Raw genomic sequence first — 22016 nt, forward strand, 5'->3', positions numbered from 1 at the left:
GCCAGCCTACCTCTTCTGCTGCAGCATGTGAGCCTCATCCAGATGCTGATCCCAGTCCTGCTCTCTGAGCAGCCAGGAGGCCAGAAGTTTCTGGAGTTGGACCCAGGGCCCTTCTGCCTTAGGTGGAGGAGCCCCCATATCGTCTCCTTTCAGGCACTGGCAGGTTAGGGAATGTGGGAAAAGGAGCCCGTCTAGGAATCCACTGCAGAGGAGGCGGGGTCTGTTTGGGGTTGGGACTGAGAGTGAGTATATCTCCCGTGTGACCTGTGTATACAGCGTGCAGTTTGTGGGTGGAGCATGTGTGTATGCAGTGAGGGACTGGGGGCCCTGCCAGGAGAAAGTGGCTTTACCTTGGGGGGGGGGGGGGGGCCCCTGTNAAAGGAGCTCTCTCTACAGAGCCCCTGGGGCACAGAACCTGCCCTAGAGCCGGGAAGCGGGGTGGGGGAGGCATCTTCCCTTCCAGCAGTGGGCTGGGGCTGCAGCTGGAGACGGGAAGGTCAGAGGAAGGCTGTGGAATGTAGAGGGGGAGCAAGGATGAAGCCCAGAAGGGGGGCCCCGGGAGCAAGGTGAGCACTTACTGGGATACAGGAGCGGAGAAAAGTAGTAAAGCCCTCCAGCTTGACAGTCAGGCAGGTCCTGCTTTGTACTCTGGCTCTTGGCCTCTTACAGATCATTTAGGCAAGCTTCCTGAGCCTCAGTCTTCCAATCCGTACAATGAGGCCAATAATTGTACCCTCTCGTGTGTCTGTAAAGCATGATCCTAAGAGTTCAGTGACTGCTGGTTTTCCTTTCACAGATGGGCCGCAGGCCCTGAGGGGCTGCTTATCTGCATTGTGGTCTTTGTGGTCATCTCTGTCCTCAACCCTGCAGCCAGCCTCCCGGAGGCTTCCAGAACGCAGTCCTCAGTGAGACTTCTCTTCCTTCCCAGCTTCCTGGAGCCTCAGGCAGGGGAGACCCCAGAAATGGAACAGCAGGAGTTGAGACGAGGTGGTGGACAGGGGAATCTGAGGGACTCTCTTCAGGAATGACGAGCCAGGACTAAGGACACATGACATGCTGTGTTGTCTTCTGATAGGATGGTTACTACTTCTCTTCTGATTGTAAATGCACGTTATTGAATTCGAGTCATCCACGAGACAGATGAGGTACATGGGAATGGGCTGAGGGCCCTCTTTATTTTCTAACGAGAAGGGCAGAGCACAGAGGGAGAGTAATGGCCCATGGCTAGTAACAAAACTTGACTGGCTTTAAAGTTGGAAACTTAGCTCCAGATCAACCACCGTAACTTGTTTTTTCTTCGGAACCTTCTGGCTGTACAGATGTGAGAGATCTGGGGGGGACGCAGGAACCTGGGGGTCTTTGGGAGCAGGGCACCCCCCTCTTCTTTTATTATAAGATTGAAGGATGGACAAAATGGCCTTTAGAGAAGGGAGATTGCAAGGGAAACAGAAAAGGAAAGGAAGAGGAGATGCCAGAGACGAGAGCATGTTCTCACCCAGGTGGTGGGGAGATGCCAGCTGGGAGAGGGGAGGGGGTCACCTTGTAGGGCAATTTTCTGCTTTGCTGGGGGTTGGGGCTGTGTGGGATGGTAATGGCCTCTGAAGCCTTGGGACTTCCAGTCTAAGGAGATGGACGGAGCGATAAGGTTGAGGTGGGGGTTGTAGATGTGCTGATAAGCAGGGACTAGCAAAGGAAGGAGGCCTTCCTAAGAAATACTCAACCCATAAAGCTAATCCTGGAGGCGGTGGGGGAGGGGAGGGGCTGGCCCAGTCACAGCCGCACGGAGCAGGTGCAGGGGGGCTCGCCACCAAGGGCCCCATCCTTGGGACTGGGGTTGGGGACAGAGGGGGGCTCAGGAACAAGTCCCCACCTCTGTGTCTTCACCCTCTCACTGGCCCAGGGTGCCTGCACAGGTCTGCTTCTATGAGGATGGGTTTTTTTTTTTTTTAATGTTTTATTTATTTCTAGGAGAGAGAGAGAGAGAGACAGCGTGAGCAGGGTAGGGTCAGAGAGAGAGGGAGTCACAGACTGAAACAGGCTCCAGGCTCTGAGCTGGCAGTCAGCACAGAGCCTGACGCGGGGCTCGAACCCACGAAGTACGAGATCATGACCTAAGCGAAAGTCAGACGCTCAACCGACTAAGCTACCCAGGCGCCCCTATGAGGATGGTTTTTGATAAATAGAGTACAATATTGTAAACATATTCTCTCTTCCATATGAATTTCTTAATGATGTCTTTCCTCTAGTGTACTTTGTTATAAAAATACAATGTATAATACATATTGCATGCAAAATATATTCCAGTTGACAGTTTGCTATCGGTAAGGCTTGTGGTCAACAGTAGGCCATTAGTAAGGTTTGGGGGAGTCAAAGGTATATACTTGGATTTTTGACTGCATGTGTGGGGGTCAGTGCCCTTAACCTCCTGTTGTTCAAGGGTCAACTGTACCCCTAATCTTTAAGGATTAAAGGCTGCCTGCTCTCCGCTGGCTTTCTCCCCTCACTGCTTCTCCTCTTTCATACCCCCCTCCGCCACCCTATTTCTCCCCCCTTCTTCTCATGCTCCCTCAACCCTCTGCGGACAAAAACACCTAGGACCTCTCTCCCCCCAGTCCAAGATGGCCCCAGAGCCCCTTGGTGTCTAAACAGTCAGAACTCTTCTTCGGATGTGATGTAGGGGGAGAGAAGTACATCATCCCTGGATTTTATCTTTTTAGGAGATACACTCCCACCTCACATACCCACAGCCATGTAGGGAAAGGATTTGAACCACACTTTAAAACATTAATAGTGATTAGCACTGAATAGTGGAATTGCTACCCCTTTTTGTTTTCCATACTTTTTAAATATTCCTGTAATTAAAAAAAAATTAAATTCCTGCAGGAGTTATCTCTTCCAGCACAGGGAACCGGGAAGGTGGGTGGTGAGGAAACGCAGGGAACAGTGGTCAGTACAACCCAGTTCTTTCCACGCCTGCCTGCCCCACCCCCAGCCTCCCTCCGCGTGCACATGCACTGAGCCTGGGTTGGCTTCTCTTTTTGCTGGGAACCAAGAAGCTCCTCCCCCAAAGTAACCAGATTAGTGATTTTTTTCCACCCAAGCATTGTTCCCGGGCCTGAAGGTCAATGAGTGCAAGGTAGGGGTGAGCCAGGTCATCTGCTTACTTGGATTTTTCTTCCCCCACCGTCCAGGGACCTCGTGGACCCCTCCCCAGCCACCAGGTCACCTGGCCTGTGTCGGCAGGAAGTATACAAGAGGTTGTGGTTGTCCCAGGAGAGCTTTCTGGTGAGCACGTCTGCTAGCAGAAGTCCACCTGCGCTTCCCTGTCTACAATGCCCTCTTCCAGAAGGTACATGTTTCTGCACATGCATTTGGTGGTTCACGCCACGTGCGTGGGCTCCAGGAGTGGCGTGAGCAGGTTGTGATGGCTCAAGGGTGCCCATCCCCCCTCCCACCTGCCCCAGCACCTGCCCTGTGGCTCCTGGCCTGCATTCGTTCTGGTTTACCAGGGCAGGACTCCATCCTATCTCCACAATCCCGTCCTACCCCATCTGCAGCCATCTCTGCTCCAGGAGGCAGATAATTAGCCACAGCCCATTACTGCCAGCAGGTCTGTGCTCACCAGCTTCATGGGCCTGGCAGGCACTGGGGCTTTGAGGCAAGTTTCTGGAAATCTGTTATTTGGGATCCTGGCCTCGCTGCCATGCTACTTCTTCTCTAAAGACTCTAACTACGGGGCACCTGGTGGCTCAGTCAGTTGAGTGTCCAACTCTTGATTCCATTCAAGTCATGATCTCACAGCTTGTGAGTTCAAGCCCCACATTGAGCTCTGTGCTGACAGCTCAAAGCCTGCTTGGGATTCTCTCTCTCTCTCTCTGCCCATTCTCTCTCTCTGTCTCTCTCTCTCTCCCCCTCCCTTGCTCACATGCGTGTGCTCTCTCTCTCTCTCTCTCTCAAAATAAATAAATAAAACTTTAAAAAAAAAGATTCTGCTTCCATCAAGGAAGGAGTTTGGAGAATGAGCCTCTAACAACTTTTCCTTTGTGTCTGAGAGTATGAGGGGCTGTAAAATTAGAAAAGAGGGGTTTGTCTACCAGTTCAAGAGGCCAAAGGATTAGAGAGAGGAAAGTCTAGGGGAGGGCGAAGAATGAGGGAATGATTTCTGCTTGGGCACAGGGTACCCCATGTTCTGTCTCTGTCTCTCATATGTACACATGCATGTGCATGCATGCATGTGCACACACACACACACACACACACCCCGTGTACCCTTTTCTCCCCCAACACCTATGTCTCTCTACCTTCCTCATTTTTGATGGACCTGAGTTTCATGTACAGCCCAGGACTTGAGGATCCGATATTTCTACATCTGCTGTGGGCCACATCCTATACAAGCCACTTACCTTAGTGAAAGGCTGCATGGAAGAGAGGAAGATGTGATGTTTGAAATCAAAAGAGGTAGTCAAGGGGCACCTGGGTGGCTCAGTCGGTTAAGTGCCTGACTCTTGATTTTGGCTCAGGTTATGGTCTTGAGGTTTGAGCCTATGTTGCACTCTGCACTGACAGCATGGAGTCTGCTTGGGATCCTCTTTCCCTCTCTCCCTCTCTCTCTCAAAATAAATAAATGAACATTAGAACAAAAAGAGGTGGTCTAGAGTCCTGCTCTGCCCTTTATTGTCTGTGTGATGTTAAGCAGAAGAGTCATTTCTTTTATGAACCTCAGTTTCCTCATCTATATGATGGGTATGATGATACTACTACTTCAAGCCCCAGTTGCTATGTAGATCGCATGATGTAATGAATGTGAAAGTACGTCACAAACTCTTAAGTCATTTTGTTGCTCTCCACAAGATGACACAATAGGATCATCCTAGAAGCCTCTCCTAGCTACTCACCACTCTCTTGCCCGGCAATGGAATTCTCTAGTGACCTGAATGAGGGGCAGGCCCATGGCTGTGAGGTCACAAAGCTCATGAAGTCAGAGGTCCTATGGAAGGGAAGGGAAGAAAATGGTGCTGGCAAGTGGTAAGGGCTGGGAAAGGGACAGGGGAGGGAGGTGGGGGGAGCCGACTGTGCGTAGGGGAGTAGGGAAGACCAAAGGCGGTGGGTGGCCAGGTCCATGACTTCCTTGGGCTCCCAGCTCTGCAGGGCAGCGTTCCTGGCTGCCATCCTGCTGCTGCTGCGGGTCAAGGTGGTGAAGCCTCAGAAAGGCAGCGTGGATCCCAAAGAGAGGAGTCAGAGCGAGGAGACACCCTCCACAGGTAAGACAAGTGTCGGGGGCTAGGGGTCAGATCTCTTTGGAGTCAGCACCCCAGGGCCTATCAGGCATGAAACCTGAGATAGGTCAGGTTGTGGGGAGAGAAGCCCAGTCCCTTATCATCATAGTGTGAGAGGGTCAGGTAAAGGGTTTTGAGCAGGGTTCTTAGCCAGGGACGTATTCAGGGGCATACCACGGGCTGGTTGGAAGGTGGCTTTTGTGTGAATGGGCAGGGGTGCATTTGTCTTGGAAGAGGTTGTGGTTTCCATCCCTTCCCTCGGGTGGTCCCTCCCACCCCGAGTGTTGTAATCCTTTGGAGGAGGCAGTGTGAGGTAGAAATGGGGTGTATGGGCACCTGAGTTGGGGCTGTGATTCAATACAGACCAGAGGAGACCTCCAGATGGAGCACCGCCTCCCTGGGCAAGGAAAAGGGGATGCACAGTTGAGCTAAAAGCCTCAGGCTCTAACTTCTCAGATTCTCCAACTCATCACCTTTCTGGTATAGGCCAGGGTCGCGGCGGGAGCAGGTTAGGATCAGCCCTTTCAGTGCCTCCCCCTCTCCACTGTTCCAGACCAAGAGCAAGAGCATTTTGAAGAGCACTTTGTGGCCTCCTCGGTGGGGGAGATGTGGCAGGTTGTGGACATGGCGCAGCAGGAAGATGAGACATCAGACACAGCGGCCCTTCGGGACCACCTCTTTGACCTAGCCTTCTGCTTCAATCTCGCCAGCATCATGGTTTTTTTATGAGGGACATTGAGGCTGAGGTGGTAGCCTGGTTCCTGGATGAGGACCTTGATATCTACCTCCGCTTCATGATAGCTTACTGATCCCCTCTTCCCTCCTGGGCTCCAGGTCACTACTCCCAAGGGAGGTGTACATACAGCTTCCTGCCTCTTGCCAGCGGCTCTTCACCTCAGGGTGCAGCATCCAAGAGATCGTGGTGCTGGCCTCTCAACTGTCCATTGCCCAGCTTGACCACCTCACCATGCTCTGAGCTCCATCTTCCAGGGCCGGAGACACCAGACCCATGGCCTTCTCTCTCCCACATCTCTCCTGGCTCTGCTCTGGACAGCACATTATGGGAAGGAGGCAGCAAGAATAAAAGTAATAGCAATAAAGTCCTGAAAACATTTGGGGGCAGCTTTCTTAACCAAAGCCCTTTGTCTCTAACTGGTCTGTTTAATCACCCAACCTTTGGCCCACTGACCTTTAGACCCATTGGTTCTTCGCTTTTCTTGTGTCTATAGAACTCTCTTGTCACTTCTCTTATCTTCTCTGACTTCTAGGCATAGAACATATTAGGAAAGGGTCATTAACGGATAGCCGAAGCCAAGTGCCAGCTTTTATTTTTGAAAAGGAAAGGGAAAGGAGATAGTGCCTGATTCCATGGATGGGGCAGGGAGGTGTTGTTACATCTGAATTGAAGTCTCTGTGGTAGCCAGGTTACCAGAGCTGGCAGCGGCTGGGAGGGTTCATGAGGGCACCACGTGGACAGTGGAAATGTCTGGCAAAGGCTGGGGTGTTGCTGAGCGGCCCATGTACTCGAAGCATGGGAGGGCTGTGAGGATCCTGGGGTTTCCAGGTGCTGGGCTCCCCACACATCACCTGTGGAGAAAGAGAGGTCCATGCAGGGTAAGGAGAAGAGCAGAATAGTAGGGTATATTAGGGTTAGGAGCATGAGGCAGACCTGGTGCCAGTGTGGTGACTAGGGACAGCAGACAGAGATGAGAGCAGAGATAAGGCCACACATTTGTAGGTTATTTATTATTTTATAAGTTTATTTATTTTGAGAGAGAGAGAGAGAGAGAGAGAGAGAGTGGGACAGAGGCAGAGAGAGAGAGGGAGAGAGAGGATCCCAAGCAGGCTCCACTCTATCTAGCACAGAACCCAATGCAAGGCTCAAACTCACAAACTTCAAGATCATGACTTATGCCGAAGTCTGACGCTTAACCAACTGAGCCACCCAGATGCCCCTGTAGATCATTTATCTGGCAGGATGTGTGTTAGGGAAGGCCTGGACTGTGTAATCAGACCATTTATAAGTGACTGAAAGGTGGGGAGGTAGGGTTTATTGTAAAGAACTCTGTGAGAGAGTCTTATTTATTTTTATTTTTTAGAGAAGATGAGGGCAAGGGGAAGAGAGAGAGAGAGAGAGAGAGAATCTTAAGTGAGCTCTGCACTGGGGCTGAATCTCATGACCCTGGGATCATGACCAGAGATGAAATCAAGAGTCAGACACTCAACCAACTGAGCCACCCAGGTGCCCTGAGAGGGTCTTTAAGTATACTGAGGAACTGGGGACAGTGTCTGTTGAGGGAGCATGTAATACTCAGGTGGGGTCCACACCTGGGGGTGTGGTCTCCAACAAGGAATGAGGTCTATCGATAATCTGTCGAAGGCTCATTTTTGAGGAGAAATGAAAGAAAAGTTAGGCTCATCTCAGAGAGGGATTTGGCAGTAGAGGTTTTTTTTTTCCCTTTTTTGAAGAGGGTGCTGGATTTGGTAGAAGAATTAATAGTAATATGAAAAGATGGTCCCAAGGGGCATGTATGAAAATATGACAGCACGGACATCTGTGGCAGAGGGTTGGGGCTGTTTGGGGGAAGGTGTTTCAGGGAGGAGCCCCCCTTTAAGCATTAGCAATAGGGTACTTATCTGACAAGGAGCAAGCCATGGAGGGAGGTGGCCACTGCTTACCTGAGCATAGCTTTGGAAGAAGAGCTGTTGAGGGCTGAGGTCCAGGTTGAGCAGGATGGTCTCTCCATGGTACCATAATAGCCTCTTGCTGTAAGCCTGGATGTGGGGGTGGGGTAGTGAGTAACCCTTAGACTCTAGACCCACAGCCACTTGGGAGTCTGAAGCCCTACACACAATACCGAAAACCAGTTCATGGCCCTTTTGCCCAAGTTCCGCACACACACTGGTCTGAGCCAGGGAAGAAAATGTACTTGTGAGATCTATGGATAACCTAGAAAAGAGGAATCTGTAGGGTTGGAGGATTCCCAAACTGCCATCTGCTCAGTGGGGGTGTGAAGGGCAGGAGGCTTTATAACTATGTTTGCACAAGGGATGGTAGAAGGAAAAACCATGAGGACAGAATGGCTCTTAGTAGATCCTGTCCCTTGGGATACGAGTTACCTGCAGTGCAATGGCCAACCCCCCGATGTCAGCAGCATTCTCCTGTAATGTCCAAGAGCCATTGAAGGAGAGTCCACTGGGTAATGGAATGGATTCATAGTGGTGTTTCAGGCACAGCAGTGCCCCCTGTAGGGCATGAGTGTCACAGGCTGGGCAGCCCCCAGGGAGTACTGTTGAAAACGGGGCAAGGGAAAGAAATGGTGAGACATGGAGTAAGGATGAGGACGAGGGGGTACCACAGACTGGGCTAGCACCCCGAACATTGCTAAAGATTAGTAACTGTGCCACCTGGAGCCCTCCCTTTCTCCTCCTGCGGCCTCTTTTAGGGCCTTCACCTGGCTTCCCAATGGCCCCACCTTCCAATGGCCCACTGTTACCCACACAGCTGGTAGAAGATGTGCAGCAGTTTATGGGCCATAATGCTGCCAGCAGCACCAAAGTTCACAGCTCTGTGGAGACAAAGGTTTGTCTTACTCCCAGAGTCCTCCAAAGTTTTTGACCCCAGTTCTCCAACCACAAACCCTATCCATCATAATGTCTGTCCGTTACACTTGGGAAATCCCCTGCCCATCCCCATAGAATGACCCCTACCTGGGGTAGCCAGGGTGGAAGAATGGAGGTTGGAGGAGTCCGGCTGGGAAGACCACCACATGGTCAGACATTGAATAGTAAGCATTGACCCCCCAAGCGGACACCTGCCACCTATGGGAATAGCATGTATGAATACCAGCTTTGTCACGTATGGCCCCGCCCACCAGACATATGAAGTCCCTCCCAACTACTGTCACTGTTCCTGTTTCCCCAGGCCCTCAGTTTTCTTTGCTGCTAATCTTGAATGGGCATCTCTGGGATTCAATGTGTGTCTCCCTTGCTCCCATACCTGTGCTGGGGTAAAGACTCCAAGAAGCTCTGGGTGATTCTAGCTCGTAGGGATCGGACACAGCTCAGGAAGGACTGCAGGTAGCTGGGTCCAAGCTGTATCTGGGAGGAGGCAGGAGGTGACTCGGATACACAGAGACAAATACGGGTGCACACTGATATACGCCAATGGGTACATTTGAACACAGACGGATAAGCCTCGACATACAGACATCCACAGTACAGTGGAAAGCAGCACAATGACACCATGTCCGTGCAGACAGATTTCACATACATTGGCACACAGATAAACACCCTCAGGCAAGTCCCAAGAATGCATATGTGCATGTGTGCACACACACCTATCATGACCTGAAAAGGTTCTGCTGTTCTGCTGGCAAGACCCACAGTGTGGATATTCACCCATAAAACCCAGCCAACATCAGGGCAAGGAAGGGGTTGGTTAGGATAGCCCAGGGTAAAGATTGTCTGCCACTCAGGTGGGTCAGTGGGCTGAGGAGAAGCTGAGGACTAATGAGCTGACAAGGGCAGGGACCTACATCACTGTATGCCTGTTTGTCCAGTGATAGCTTCAGGACCCATTCTGGGGCCCCCATCTTCACCTGCAGTTGAGTGACCTGGGGAGAGAAACAAAAGGTAGAAGAAACCTAGCTACCCCAAGTCTATCAGAGGGAATTTCTCGTGTTCACTGCCCTGGTCTCACTGTTTATATTTTCACCAGGATGCGTGTGCAGCATATGGGTGTTTACAGTTGCTATATATTCTTGTGCCTTTGCATTCTCCTGTCACTGTGATCTCTGGACCCAAAACTCAATTCCACCCCTTGCTCCTGTCTCTCACTCTTGGACTTACCCTATTCTGGGCCTCTTTCCGGGTCTTCTCATCCATCCAAGGAACCCTCTGGAGGCGCGTGATGAGGGCATCCCTGATAGCAGTGAATAGTTTCATGGCCTGTGAAGGGGCCCAGATGGAGATACAGGATCAGGGGCAGCCTTGGTCTGGGGTCCTGCCCACTGGGCCTCTAGGAAGGGCCTTGACCCCAAGGAGCCACCAGAGAAGGGGGAAGATCTCCAAAAGAGATAGCGGAAAGTAAGATTTACTAGGTGACTGGAAACCCAGGGCACAGAGATCTGTGGAGACAGAAAGGAGGTGTCAAGCAGAGAAAGGGAAGGTGGGAGCTGGTCAGTCCTGAGGATTGACAGGGGAGATAGCTCCTCTCCATGGGGAGATCTCAGCCTGCCAGGGGAGGGAGAAGCTGTCCTTACCTTTGGCCAGACAATCCACTCAGAATCAAAGGAAGAGGACCATCATTCCTTTCTCTGCTCTTGAAGGCTCTTGTCCTCATACTCTCTTTACTAAAGCATGCATTTCCTCTCTCTATCTTTCTGGGCTCTTCAGCTTTCCAATAAGCTGAAGTTTTCCCAGATTCACAACTGACTGTGTAGTTACTGCTTTCCCAGAAACCTACCATCTTGCTTGTATCCTTTCTTGATGGAGGAAAAGGATGACAATATTTGAAGCCTGAGTTCAAATCCTGACTCTAGTTTTTGGTCAATGTGTGACCTTGGGCAACTTACTTAACCTCTCTGCGCTTCAGTTCTCTCTTCTCTAACATTAGGATGATAATAGGAATTAAAGTAGTTCATGCCAAGTATTTACAAGACTGTTAGCCACATAGTAGGCACTCAAAGACTACTCAGTACTCATTTACTTGCACTTCTTAAGATGATACCATTCCCTTCTCATACCATTTCCTGTGTTGTTAAAAAATCATAGATAAACAGGGAGTAGTCATAGAGGCCATGGAGTTTAATTTTATCATTTTATGGTTTAAGAAGCATAAGAGCAGGGAAGTTGGATAACTTGTCCAAATTCAGGCATGCTACATACACTTGTGTCTCATAGCAAAACAAGGCAAATCTTAAGGACCCAACATGGTGTTCTGTGGCATCTCTCTCATAGTGCACTTTTTCTCTCTGTGACTGCCTGACACCTCAACCCCCCCACACCCCCGCCCATGGTGGTGACCATGCAGACCATCAAGAATGGTACAGTGAATAGAATTAGGAGAGAATGGTTGGGTGGGAAGGGTTAGAGAGACATAGGCTGGGGAAGAGCCCTCACATACAGCACGATGAGTTTTTGGGCTGAAGGCCTCATGAATAAACAAGGCTGTCAGGGTAGGCTCGAAGAAGTTTCCTGTCTCCTCCACGCACGTCATCCATCGAGGGCTGGTGGGCTGCAGAGACAAAGCTGGAATGAATGGCTCCCATCAAGAGTTCTTCCTCATCCATCTCTCCAGGCCAATCTTGCCTAGATCTTTACACCCAGAGGATGCTCTCTTTCCTTGTCTTTCTGGGTTTGTCCCACTTACCTTCATTTTCCCTTTTGGTGATACACATGGGGCTATTGCTGCTTGGTAAAAAAAAAAAAAAAGGGGGTTATGTCCTCCAGGATCAGTCTCATGAGCCTGGATTGGGTAAATAATCCTTATTTATTGACTATTGAATTGAAAGCAAGTCCTCTCTGAGGCATTCTTCTGGAGAACAGAAAGACTCCTGGATAGGAGAAGACTACATNGGCCATGCAGAGCTTGCTTGGGATTCTCTCTCCCTTTCTCCCTACCTCCCTCTCTGACCCTCCCCTCCTCATGCTCTCACTTTCTCTCTCTTAAAATAAATAAATAAATTTTAAAAATCATTTAAAATTTTAATTTAATTTAAAAAAGAACCTATAAAAAAAAGAAAAATGTCTCACTCTCAATACTCAATAACTACATGCTAGTCCCTGTACACTCATTTACCCTTTCTGAATTCCACAGCTATTTCAAGTTGTCAAAGCAGTGAGTTTCTCCAAGACATAGAAATGGTCCACAAGTTACTAGAGAAAAAAAAAACAAACCTGTGGTTTTCAAGACTACACTGAAGCCTTTACTGAGGTTGGAGCATATCTAATGTTCTAGATACCTTCACTTGCATTGGATGTGTCTGACATAGGATTTCAAAGTTCTTGGTAAAGAGTGTCTTCACATCTTATGTAACACAGTAGATGTTTGGTTAGTGTGTATGGTACAGAACTACCACCTCAGATATATCAGGCTCTGCACCACAAAACCCATATGCTGTGGCCGCACAGGTCTCACTAGATGTCAGAGATGAACTCTTTGGGAAGCACCTTTGAACATCAAACACTGGAATCACCTAGACAGAGGAAAGGCCACTCCTTGCTAGTCATGTCTTGCATCCCAATGGATCCCAAGCTTTAGGTTCACATCCTTAAATCACAGAGTTCTGGATAACTAACTAAGCAAATAGTTTAAAGGTCATGGCAAAGGAAAAGCAATTGCTGATAATTTTGAAGTTTTATATTTAAACTTTAATATTCAAAAAAAGTCTGTAAAAGTAGCCAGATATGTGCCCAAAGGTCTGGTACCTGGCGTCTCAGTTCTCAACATAAGCACTGTATGCCCAACCTGTCTGCTTCTATGGAAAACCCAGACATGGAACGGCATCTGCCCTCATGCCCTCTCCCTGGGAGAGACACACCGACATTTATCCCTCAAAAGGGCAGATGCTCGATTAGCCCCCAACTGGGAAAATTCCACCCTCCCCTCCTCACCATGGGTGGTCGTTGGGTCAGCTCCCGCAGTTTCTGGATCAGGGATCTGCGTGCCTCCTGGAACTTGCTGTCCAGGGCCGGAGAGAGGGTTCCCACCAGCCCCAAGATCATGTGGCTCTGCAGAAAGTCCCTGTGGAGGGAAAAGAGACACACACACACTCAGGGCTCTCGGGGTGCCTCGAGAACAGTCTCCCCTTGTGTAGTCATGGATACTCCTGGGGGAAGCCCCTTCTCTTCTGTCTATGGAAAATAATGGCTTGACCTTGGAACAAGTCAAGAAGAGCTTTTCTTGGTGTGAGTTGGGGAATGGTAATAGAAGGAACTAGATGCAAAAGTGACTTCTCAAGTCGCAGGGAGTGAAGGGTCTAGGCTAGATGACGACTAGACTTAAAAAAAATGTAACAAAACAGATTCATCTACTTCCACATCCAAGAAATCTCAGCTCACCTTAAGATGTATCTTCTAAGCACAACAAAGCTGGGACCTCAGACCTTCCTCTGCCTTGCTGGTAACTCTCACCAGATCTGATTTATAGCTTTATATAAACCTGCTCATGCCCACAAGAATGGTCCTTTGCTTCCTTCAAAATGAATTTCTAGATGTGCTGCCACTGAGGTACTATGAAGAAGGTTCCTAAGCCTCAGTCCCTGGAAGGAAGCCCCTGTCTTCAGGCAGTGGCCATGTAGGTACTGGGGATGACAGAGAGCCCAACAGAGTCTCACGTGCAAGGACCTCAGGATCCTCTCACAGCTTAGAAATGGCCTCTCCCCCAAGAGAACCTCCAGCCTTCACTTCTTCCATCCACTGGCCCCATGGGCCTCCAACTTCTATCCCAACCCCCTCCCCCAAGCTGCTGACAAGACAAGCATACCTGAGCTGTCCCTAGTGACTGGCCTTCCAGCATCTCCTATAGCTTAGAGGCTCTTCAATGGTTGGGTTCTATTCCCAGGAAACCCTGTATGTTGCTGGGCACCTGAACCCCTCATTTCATGTGTGTTTTCCTTTCCCCGTGCTCCTCAGCCCTCTCATACTTCCTGTTGCCTCCATTTCCTCATGGGCCATTCATACCAACCCTTCTCTGCCGTCACACGTCTGAGGATCTCTTCCATCTTCCCGGGAAGACCTTACCAGCATGCAGTTTCCACAATCTCCTTTGTCCCTGAGGCCTCCAGGTCCTTGGACTCTTTTCATTGCCCTCACTCTCCCTGAGTCCCACCTGAGGCAAACCTGTATTTCAACAGCTGCTCTTCCACCAGCTGAGACATGTTTTTCAAATACTCCAGGTCATGGACTACGAGGTGCTGGGTGGGGCTGAGGAACATTGGCCTGAATGTCGCTTGCAAGCAGGACAACCAGTCGATGGCAGGGGCCATTTCCTTAGAGGAGGGACACAAGGCTGAGGGGGACAGGAAAGGAGGAGAGGAGGCAGGAGAGGGGGCTTCCTCTCCCTCAGGGTTTGAGAAGGAGTTGGGAAGGGGGTGGTTGGGGGAAGGGATGGGGCTGGGAAAGTTAGGGGTGGAAAGGAATTAGGGAATGAGGAGAAAAGATTTCAGGAGATCCAGAAAGTTTGGGAGAGAGACCCTCCCACCCATCCTCCCCCAGTCCCCGGTTCAAGGCACCTGCAGTTGGTCAATAGTGACCAGCCGGGAGAGATCTCCCTGTGCCCGCCGCTGCTCCAGGGGCCTCAGAAATTGAAACAGCTGCGAGGTAATGGAGATGGACATGGAGGCATGTTCTTGCACCTTGTCTGGGTCTCCTCCTAGCAAGGTTCCCAGCCGATTCAGATAAGCCAGGTATTCCCGCACAATCTGGGGGAGGGGCAACCTCAGTCATAGCCACCGGAGGCCCCGGCCTTTCTCCAAGCATCAGAGGTCAGGACCTGACTTCTGTTCATGGAGCCATCTTACCTGAGCATAAATCTTCTGTTCCTGTTCTTGATTGAGGGGAAGATCAAACTCTGGCTGATCAATCTGGACACAAGAGATACTGGAGAGAAGTAGGGAGCGTGGAGGGAGGAGAGTACAGGTGTGGGGAGATGGGGAATGTACTGCAGGAGACAGCCTCAGGACACAGAGAAGGCGTGAGAGAGGACAGTGAGAAAGGGAGGCACTGGGGTTGGGGACATGGGGGAAAAGAATACCCCTTATACTATACAAACATGGAAAATGTGAAGACAGGGTGGGTACTTCAACGAGTTTTGGGGTGCTCGTCAAGGGAGAAGCCTACTGATCTGTGTCCTGAAGGGAGCCATCCCCTGTGCTAGGTCCAGGTCCAGAGTTAAGGGAGGGGGAAACCATCTCAGGTGCAAAATTTAAGAGGTACTTAAGACAGTAATCAAGATAAATATCTTACTTGATATTTTTCAAATAAAAATCAAAACTAAAATCCATGCTGACTAAAATAGCAAACCTTTGTTCATCATACATTTTTTTCCTGAAAATCCAGAATGTATTTTTTATCCATTTTGAAGAAAAAAATATATTTGTTTAAGTCTGCAATAAAATTTTGGTCCATTTTAAGGGGAAAGGACCTCTTTTCCAAAAAAATCCACAGTGAACAAAAATTTGATATTTTTTTTACTCATCATAGATTTTTGTATTGGCTTTGTTTCTTTTAATTTTTAAAAATATTTATTTTGGTTGCTGTTTTTGGTATCCTCTTTGATGTTGCACACAGGTGAGTGGCTCACTTACCTCACCTGCCTGCCTCACCTGAGTCCTGGCATGTCCTTGATTCTGTTCTGATCTTTGCTTCCAAACTATGCCTTTTTCTACTCCAACTTCAATATCCCACTCCCTCCTTGGACTATATACTTCCCCCATCTTGAAAAATCTTTCACTTGGCTCCCTTGTCACATTTTATGTCCACACTTTGAAGAACCAGAAGTCATCCATGCCCTTGCTCCAACTTCCTTGCCTTCCTCTTAAACCCTGTACAATCTATCCATTTCCAAAACGGTTTTCAATACTCTCCTCTAGAAGGTTCTCAGTGGTACCATTGCTTATTCTCTGAGCTCAAAAATCTCTAGAATCCACGATGACCCTTCCCTGCTGAAACACTCCTCCCCTGCCCTCTATGGCACAGCCATGCTTGTCTCAGACCCCCTCCCTGTACCCAGACTCCTTACTGGGCTACTGCCTTTGCAGTCTATCCTCAGAGTCCATCCAGTCTCCAGTTGATGGTAACCACCCTCCCCCGACTCACACTGCATCAAAACTGGGAAAACTCTTTTCTAACTTCTCCATTTTCTGTATTTACATTCAACCAGTCACCAAGTCCTTTAGAAGCACCATGGACCATCACCACTGGGATGAAGTCACCTAAATCTTCATGCCTGGCCTTCTAATTTCTACCATAATCATCTTAGTTCAGAACCTCCAAATTGCTCATCTAGATTCCTCAACCCCTCAAGGCTGACCTGCTGAAGGTCGCTCCCTCTGCTTAAGCTCGATGCATAGCCATCATATTTTTTCCCATGAAGTCAGAAGCAATCACCTCCATCTGGCCTCTTAGGCCAGGAATGATTGGGCCCAACCTCACATCTTCAGCCTTACTCTACTCTTATCTCCCACCACATCTCACCCCTACCCCAAATCCTCTGTTCAATAAACCAGCCTTCTCACTGACCCCACAGAAGAGTCATACCATTCCAGCCTTAGCTCAGGACTTTCCTGAAGTCCGTTTCATGCCCTTAGTTTCACCTTCACCTATGTGATTCAACCATGTTTCAAGGCTCAGCTCACATTCTTCCCTCTCTGAGCCATTGTGTAACCATTTCAGATCTTAACTATTCCCTAAAGGCCATACCAGTGAAGCTCTTGAACATACCCTTTAGAACTGAATTTTAGAGTGTGTCATACTGATTAACAGCTGTTCCTGTATATTCATCCCCCTATAATTTTGTTGAATTTTTGAGGGCAGGGGCCAAATAGATGTCATTGCATTGCCTACAACAATATCGATGCCTTCGACATTTTTTACTTATCTGCTTGCCCAACAAACACCTGCCATGGGCCTCTAGATGCCTAACCCTATGCTAGGTCCTGAGGAACAAAGTTAAATGAGGTATGGTCCTGTTCTCAAGGGGCTCGCAGTCTTTAACACAGTATCAATGATGAGAGCTTGGGATGGTGAGAGGACAGAGGGTCTACCTAACTCATGGCTAGGGCGTCAGTGAATCATTCCTGGAAGAGATAATAAACAAACCCCAAATTTGAAAAACATGTAAGAGTTTTCCAGGCTGTGTGACACACTGGGGAGTTAGTGTTGGAGACATGGATACAAAACACAGAGGAATATTCTTGAAGCTAGAAGTGAGGGAGCATAGCTTGAGGTTTAAGGGGGACAAGGAATGTGGCAGGAGATAAGGCTGGAGATGTGGGGTTTAAGAGAGGCCACTGGAGGCATTTAAACAGAGACAATAGTCTAATTGCTATAGCTCTTGGTTTAGAAAAGTCCCTCCAGCAAAACTGAAGAGTAGATAAGAGAAGGACAATACTGGAGATGAGGGGGCTAATTAAGAGGCTGTGGGGGTGATCCAGATAGGCAGTAAGGAAGATAGGAACTACTTCAGTCTTCACAGGACTGACTCTCCTGCTCCCTTCTCTGATCTCACCTAGTGTACATTGATGATTTTCCCTAAGATAGATATCTTATCTACGTTGCCCATTTGACCTGTTTGTCCAGCCTGCAACCTTCTTCTAGGAGATGCTAGGCTGGAAGTCGAGGCAGGCCCAGGTCCTGCTGTGTGTTGGTGCACCCCTCACCTGAATGACTGGCTTGTGTGGATGGCTGGGATGAGGTCGCAGATAGGCTCTGAAGAATGGGAAATAACCATACTGACTCATCAGAAGGCTCAGGGTTCGGTTAAAGTCTAAGGAAGTCCAATTACCGGAGATTCGCCAGCCTCCAAGCTGGGAAGCAGAGAGACAAGGCTCAGCAGAGGGGGATGGCCCGGGAGACTTGTCTCCCCCACCCCCATCCCCTTCCTCAGACAGCTGCTACTTCCTGACTGCTACTCTGAGTGCTAGGAGCCTTAAGGGCTGACTCCACCTCTCTCCTTTCTCTGCCCTCACCCAGGGTCCTCATGCTTCTGGAGGGTACTGCCATTTCCATCTCCCTCCTGGAACTTTGAGATGCCTAGGAAAGAGATACCCTCCTCCCTTTCTAGAAAAAAAGTGGGGGAGGGCCGCCCTGAGCATACATTGGTCCCACGTGTTATGTATCCCTACTGCCTCGGGTCTCACCTCCTCAATGACTTGTCTGAGGGGAGCAGCCCCCGCAGCTTCGATGGCACCTGTGTCCAGGCAGGAGCTGTAGAACTGGAAGGCTTTGTCCTCCCCACCGCCCAGGTGCCGGGAACCTAGCTCTTCTAGAAAAGAAGCATGGGAGAATTAGAGGAGCAGAGCTGAGCAGGGCAGGTGGGACAGAAGGGGAAGACTCCCAGGGAAATGGAAGGAAGTGGGGGAAATGGGGGTGAGGACAGGTCAGAAGGTGGGAGGGCTGAGCAGCCTGATGGGACAGTGAGTGCGGGGAGGAAGACGGGGGAGAGCAAAGGAGACACGAAATACAGATGGGGAGGAACAGACACGGGAGAGAAGGAAGAGATGGGAGCACCTAGGAACACCTATGGTGCAAATGGAAGGCAAGATGGAGGTGAGTAAAGAAATTAGAAACATTTGCCAAACCAGAGAACTTGGAGAGACTGGAGGGAAGAAAACTCAATCAGACAGGTTTAGCAAGGAGAAGAAACAAAGTCCAGACCCTGGCTGGTGACCCAGGAAACACACACACACACACACACACACACACACACACACACACACACACACACACAGCAATAATCTGCATGCCTGTGCATGGGAATCACCCACCCTGTGATACCTCCTGCCCATGCAGCCCCCATACCTTTCACTCAGTAGTGAGCAACAGCTTCTATCCTAAACATACGTTTTCTTCTCATCTCTTGGCCTTAACCGGAAGCATGGCCCCTCCAGAGAGTGCCTGCCACCAGTCCTTCTCCATCAAAAAGAAGGCAGAGGGATACATTCATTCCTCCTCAGTTCCAGTGGACTCCATCACATTCCCAGGTCCCCTTACCCTGGAAATGCTATGCCTATCACACTTGTTCTTACTCCCGGTCGTCACACCTTCACACCATCCTCCAACTTCCTGGGACCGGCTTCCAACCCCCCAGATGGCCTAGGTTGCTCCCTCAGAGATCAACTCTCGATTCTTCTGTCTTCTCTACAGTCACTGCCTACAGGCGACTTCTGCACCCTAGGGCTTTAGGTTGGCCCTCTCTGCTTCCAGCATGCCTTCTGCGTCTGGATCCATTCCCTGGCACACAGCCAGATGCCACCCCTTCTCACCGCATGGCCACATCCTCCAGCCAGCCCCAACACCCCACTTCTTCCCCTAGAGCTTGCACACCAGTGTTCGAGGGAGGGGGCGGGGAAGTGACTGCAGGGAGATGCTCAGTGACCAGGGTGCTAACAGACAGGCAGGGCTGGGGACAACTGACACCAGGACTTTTAGTACAGCAGGTGCTGAGGGCCACTGGTGAGGGGGGTCCCAGGCATAGGAGAGAGCTGGAAGATTTATGCAGAGCAACAGAGAAGGGGCAGATTAGTGAAAGGGGGCTCTTGAAGAGAGCGCAGTAGGGGCGCCTGGGTGGCTTAGTCGGTTGGGCATCCGACTTTCGCTTGGGTCATGATCTTGCGGTTCGTGGGTTTGAGCCCCGCATCGGGCTCTGTGCTGACTGCCAGCTCAGAGCCTGGAGCCTGTTTCAGTCTGTGACTCCCTCTCTCTCTGACCCTCCCCTGCTCACGCTGTCTCTCTCTCTCTCTCTCTCTGCTAGAAATAAATAAAAAACATTTAAAATAAAAAATTTAAAAGAGAACACAGTAGTTGTGGGCAAGTGGCAAAGGAAAAATGAAGACAGGAACCATGAGAGGAGAGGGGAGGAGGCACTGAGGTAGTAGCTACTGAGCCCGAGCAGCAAACCAGCGGCTGTGCCACAACCACACAGGTTTGGGACAGCAAGATAGTTCTAGGCTCAGGGCCACCCCCTTGCATGGAGAATCTTCCACCCAGTGAGCCTCACCCAGTATTTTACGAAGTCTCTTCTTGTTCTCCTCTGCAAGAGCCTGAAAAGAACTATGGGTCCCTTTGGACTCCCCGCAGGCAAAGCTGAAGAAGTCGGTGCAGGGAGCCACACTGCTGTTCCCAGAGGCCAGGTAATGAGCCTGAAGATCCCAACATTCCGGTGTCCTGCAGGGCCCTGCCAGGAGAGGGGTGGGGGGGAAGCTCAGAGCTGAGAGAGGGAGAAAGGGCCGTGGCGCCCCCGAGGAGCTAGACAAAGGGCAGCCTGGTAGAGAGAAGGGAAGGGACCCCCAGGAGAAGGACAGGACCTCACCAAGCCCGGGGGCCAGATTGGGAGGGAGAGGACATGATGCTGAGGCAGGGGGGAGGTGAAAGAGTCAGTGGGCACAAAGCCACAGAGGCCACCCCTGACGGGGAGGGCTGACTCGGTTAGGGGACTCCAGGATTGTGCTTACTAGGGCCACAGCTCCGGAAGATGTAGACAAAAAGCACAGAAGAACCAAGGAGTAGACTGAAAAGCAGGCCAGCCATTAGCACCCGCCTGATGATGAACCCTGCCATTATGCCGGTTTCCTGTGGCCACTCTACTTGAGATACTGGAGGTTGCTGTGCAGGGAACTAGGAAGTGAAAAACCACAAGAGAGAGGGGGTTGGGAGAGAGGGGTGGGGGAGTGAGAGGGAGAGAAGAAAGAAAGAAAAAGTTAGTGCCAGGGCCCCTTGGTAGAGAGATGATCTCCTCATTCTCCCTAAACCCAACCCGATTCCAACCCCTGGGAGATGCACAAACAGGGTAAGGACCAGGCAGACTGTGAGGGGTGAGAGTGTGTGGGATGTTAGAGCTGAAAGGAGGTCACACATCTGACCCACAAAAGTCAGGGATGGCACTTACCTCCTGCCTTAAGAAAGGCCCCCTTCCCCATGCCCGGCTCATTCCCCCCGGCCGGGGTTCTTCCCCACTCTGGTCTCCACCCTCTTGAACTGAGGAGGAGAGACGAGAGAAAAGCTGGGTCAGAAAGGGGGTGCATTAAAGAGTTGTATCAGGTCTATCAGGTGGTTTTGACGCTTCCCTTCATGCACCCGCTATCATCCCAGGGCAGTGTTCCCAGATGGGCTTCAGAACGGCCCCTCCCCTGGGTGCACCCCTACTTTCCTCTCTCTCCTGACACCTCCATTTCCTTTCCCGTTTCTGTTCCCCAAGCCTCACATTTCCTCCTCTCCCATAGGGGCAGGGCAGTCACACACAGTGGCCATCCACCCCCAGCCTAGCCATCTGACCCCAGAGGGGAATAGTTTTCTCCAGGGGACTTGCCGTCTGTCAGTCCTCTCTGCTCCGGCTCTCAGAATTCTTCCTGGCTCTGTTCTCGGTGCTGAATCTGAGAAGTGGGGTTCAGGAAATGGCCTCCCTCCTACCCCACCCCAGTTCCTCTGTCCTGGAGAAGGGGAACTTCTGCCACTTGACCCTCCTGTCCCCATATACCCATGCTATTGGCCTCTGGGTGGAGTCCGTTTATCAGCCCAGAGACACCCAGACCTCTCCTCCTCCTTTATCTCAGCTTCTCAGGGGAGGTGAAGGGAGGGAGTCTTCACTCCCCAGTAACTTTGCCCTTGGGTGGCTCCTCTTGTCCTGCTTTGTGCCTTTGCTCATGGAGTTTCTTTATTTCTGGAATATTCTTTCTTCTCTTCTTTCTCCTATGATTGAAATCTCCTGGATCCTTCAGTTCTCAGGTAAATGCCACCTTCCCCATGGCCTCTCACAGCTCTGGGCCCATTCTTCCTGCTCCTGGGAATGCTTGATGTCTCCCAGGGTGTCACAGCCCTGCCGTTTGCAGGCAGAGCAGTGCAGAGAAAATCCAACAAACCTGGAGACCCCTAAGAGCTAATTATTAGCCCTGTGACAATAAATAAGCCATTTAAACTCTCATACAGGTAAGAAAATTTCATCATCTAGAAAATGAGTCTGATGTTTGCCTTGCCCCCGCCATGGGATCTGATACCTGGTACAGAAGAAGGAGGCATTAC

The 22016-nt window shown here is 50.3% G+C and overlaps 3 protein-coding genes across 5 annotated transcripts in view; 1 reads left to right on the plus strand and 2 right to left on the minus strand.

Moving 5' to 3' along the window:
• The window catches only part of LOC144218069 (transient receptor potential cation channel subfamily V member 5-like), a 27355-nt gene extending 27217 nt beyond the window's left edge, over nt 1-138 (minus strand). Inside the window, exon 1 of the mRNA XM_077747889.1 lies at nt 11-138. Coding sequence (XP_077604015.1) covers nt 11-138 — 128 coding nt within the window. The remainder of the gene's footprint in view (nt 1-10) is intronic.
• Nucleotides 139-4902: 4764 nt separating this feature from the next.
• On the plus strand, nt 4903-6416 carry LLCFC1 (LLLL and CFNLAS motif containing 1). The gene is made up of 3 exons (XM_077747890.1): nt 4903-5025; nt 5141-5261; nt 5830-6416. Exons 1-3 carry the CDS (start codon nt 4990-4992, stop codon nt 6003-6005), a joined length of 333 nt encoding a protein of 110 aa, XP_077604016.1. The 5' UTR covers nt 4903-4989; the 3' UTR covers nt 6006-6416.
• A 171-nt stretch (nt 6417-6587) lies between these two features.
• Nucleotides 6588-20945, minus strand: KEL (Kell metallo-endopeptidase (Kell blood group)). 3 transcript variants are annotated; one of them, XM_077747893.1, is made up of 18 exons: nt 20887-20945; nt 20453-20615; nt 19999-20175; nt 18140-18264; nt 17660-17806; nt 14801-14863; nt 14513-14593; nt 14121-14269; nt 12894-13023; nt 11404-11514; nt 10128-10226; nt 9815-9892; nt 9277-9377; nt 8988-9098; nt 8778-8845; nt 8397-8566; nt 7956-8051; nt 6588-6863 (listed from the first exon to the last, which is right to left on the minus strand). In XM_077747893.1, exons 1-18 carry the CDS (start codon nt 20926-20928, stop codon nt 6702-6704), a joined length of 2073 nt encoding a protein of 690 aa, XP_077604019.1. In that variant the 5' UTR covers nt 20929-20945; the 3' UTR covers nt 6588-6701. The 3 variants fall into 3 exon arrangements, with proteins under 3 accessions (XP_077604019.1, XP_077604017.1, XP_077604020.1); XM_077747891.1 differs by having other exon boundaries at nt 14513-14701; XM_077747894.1 differs by lacking the exons at nt 6588-6863; nt 7956-8051 and having other exon boundaries at nt 8458-8566; nt 8774-8845; nt 14513-14701.
• Between the last annotated feature and the right edge of the window lie 1071 nt (nt 20946-22016).

The sequence above is a fragment of the Crocuta crocuta genome, unplaced genomic scaffold (assembly GCF_008692635.1).
Source record: "Crocuta crocuta isolate KB4526 unplaced genomic scaffold, BGI_CrCroc_1.0 scaffold682, whole genome shotgun sequence".
Classification (NCBI taxonomy): domain Eukaryota; kingdom Metazoa; phylum Chordata; class Mammalia; order Carnivora; family Hyaenidae; genus Crocuta; species Crocuta crocuta.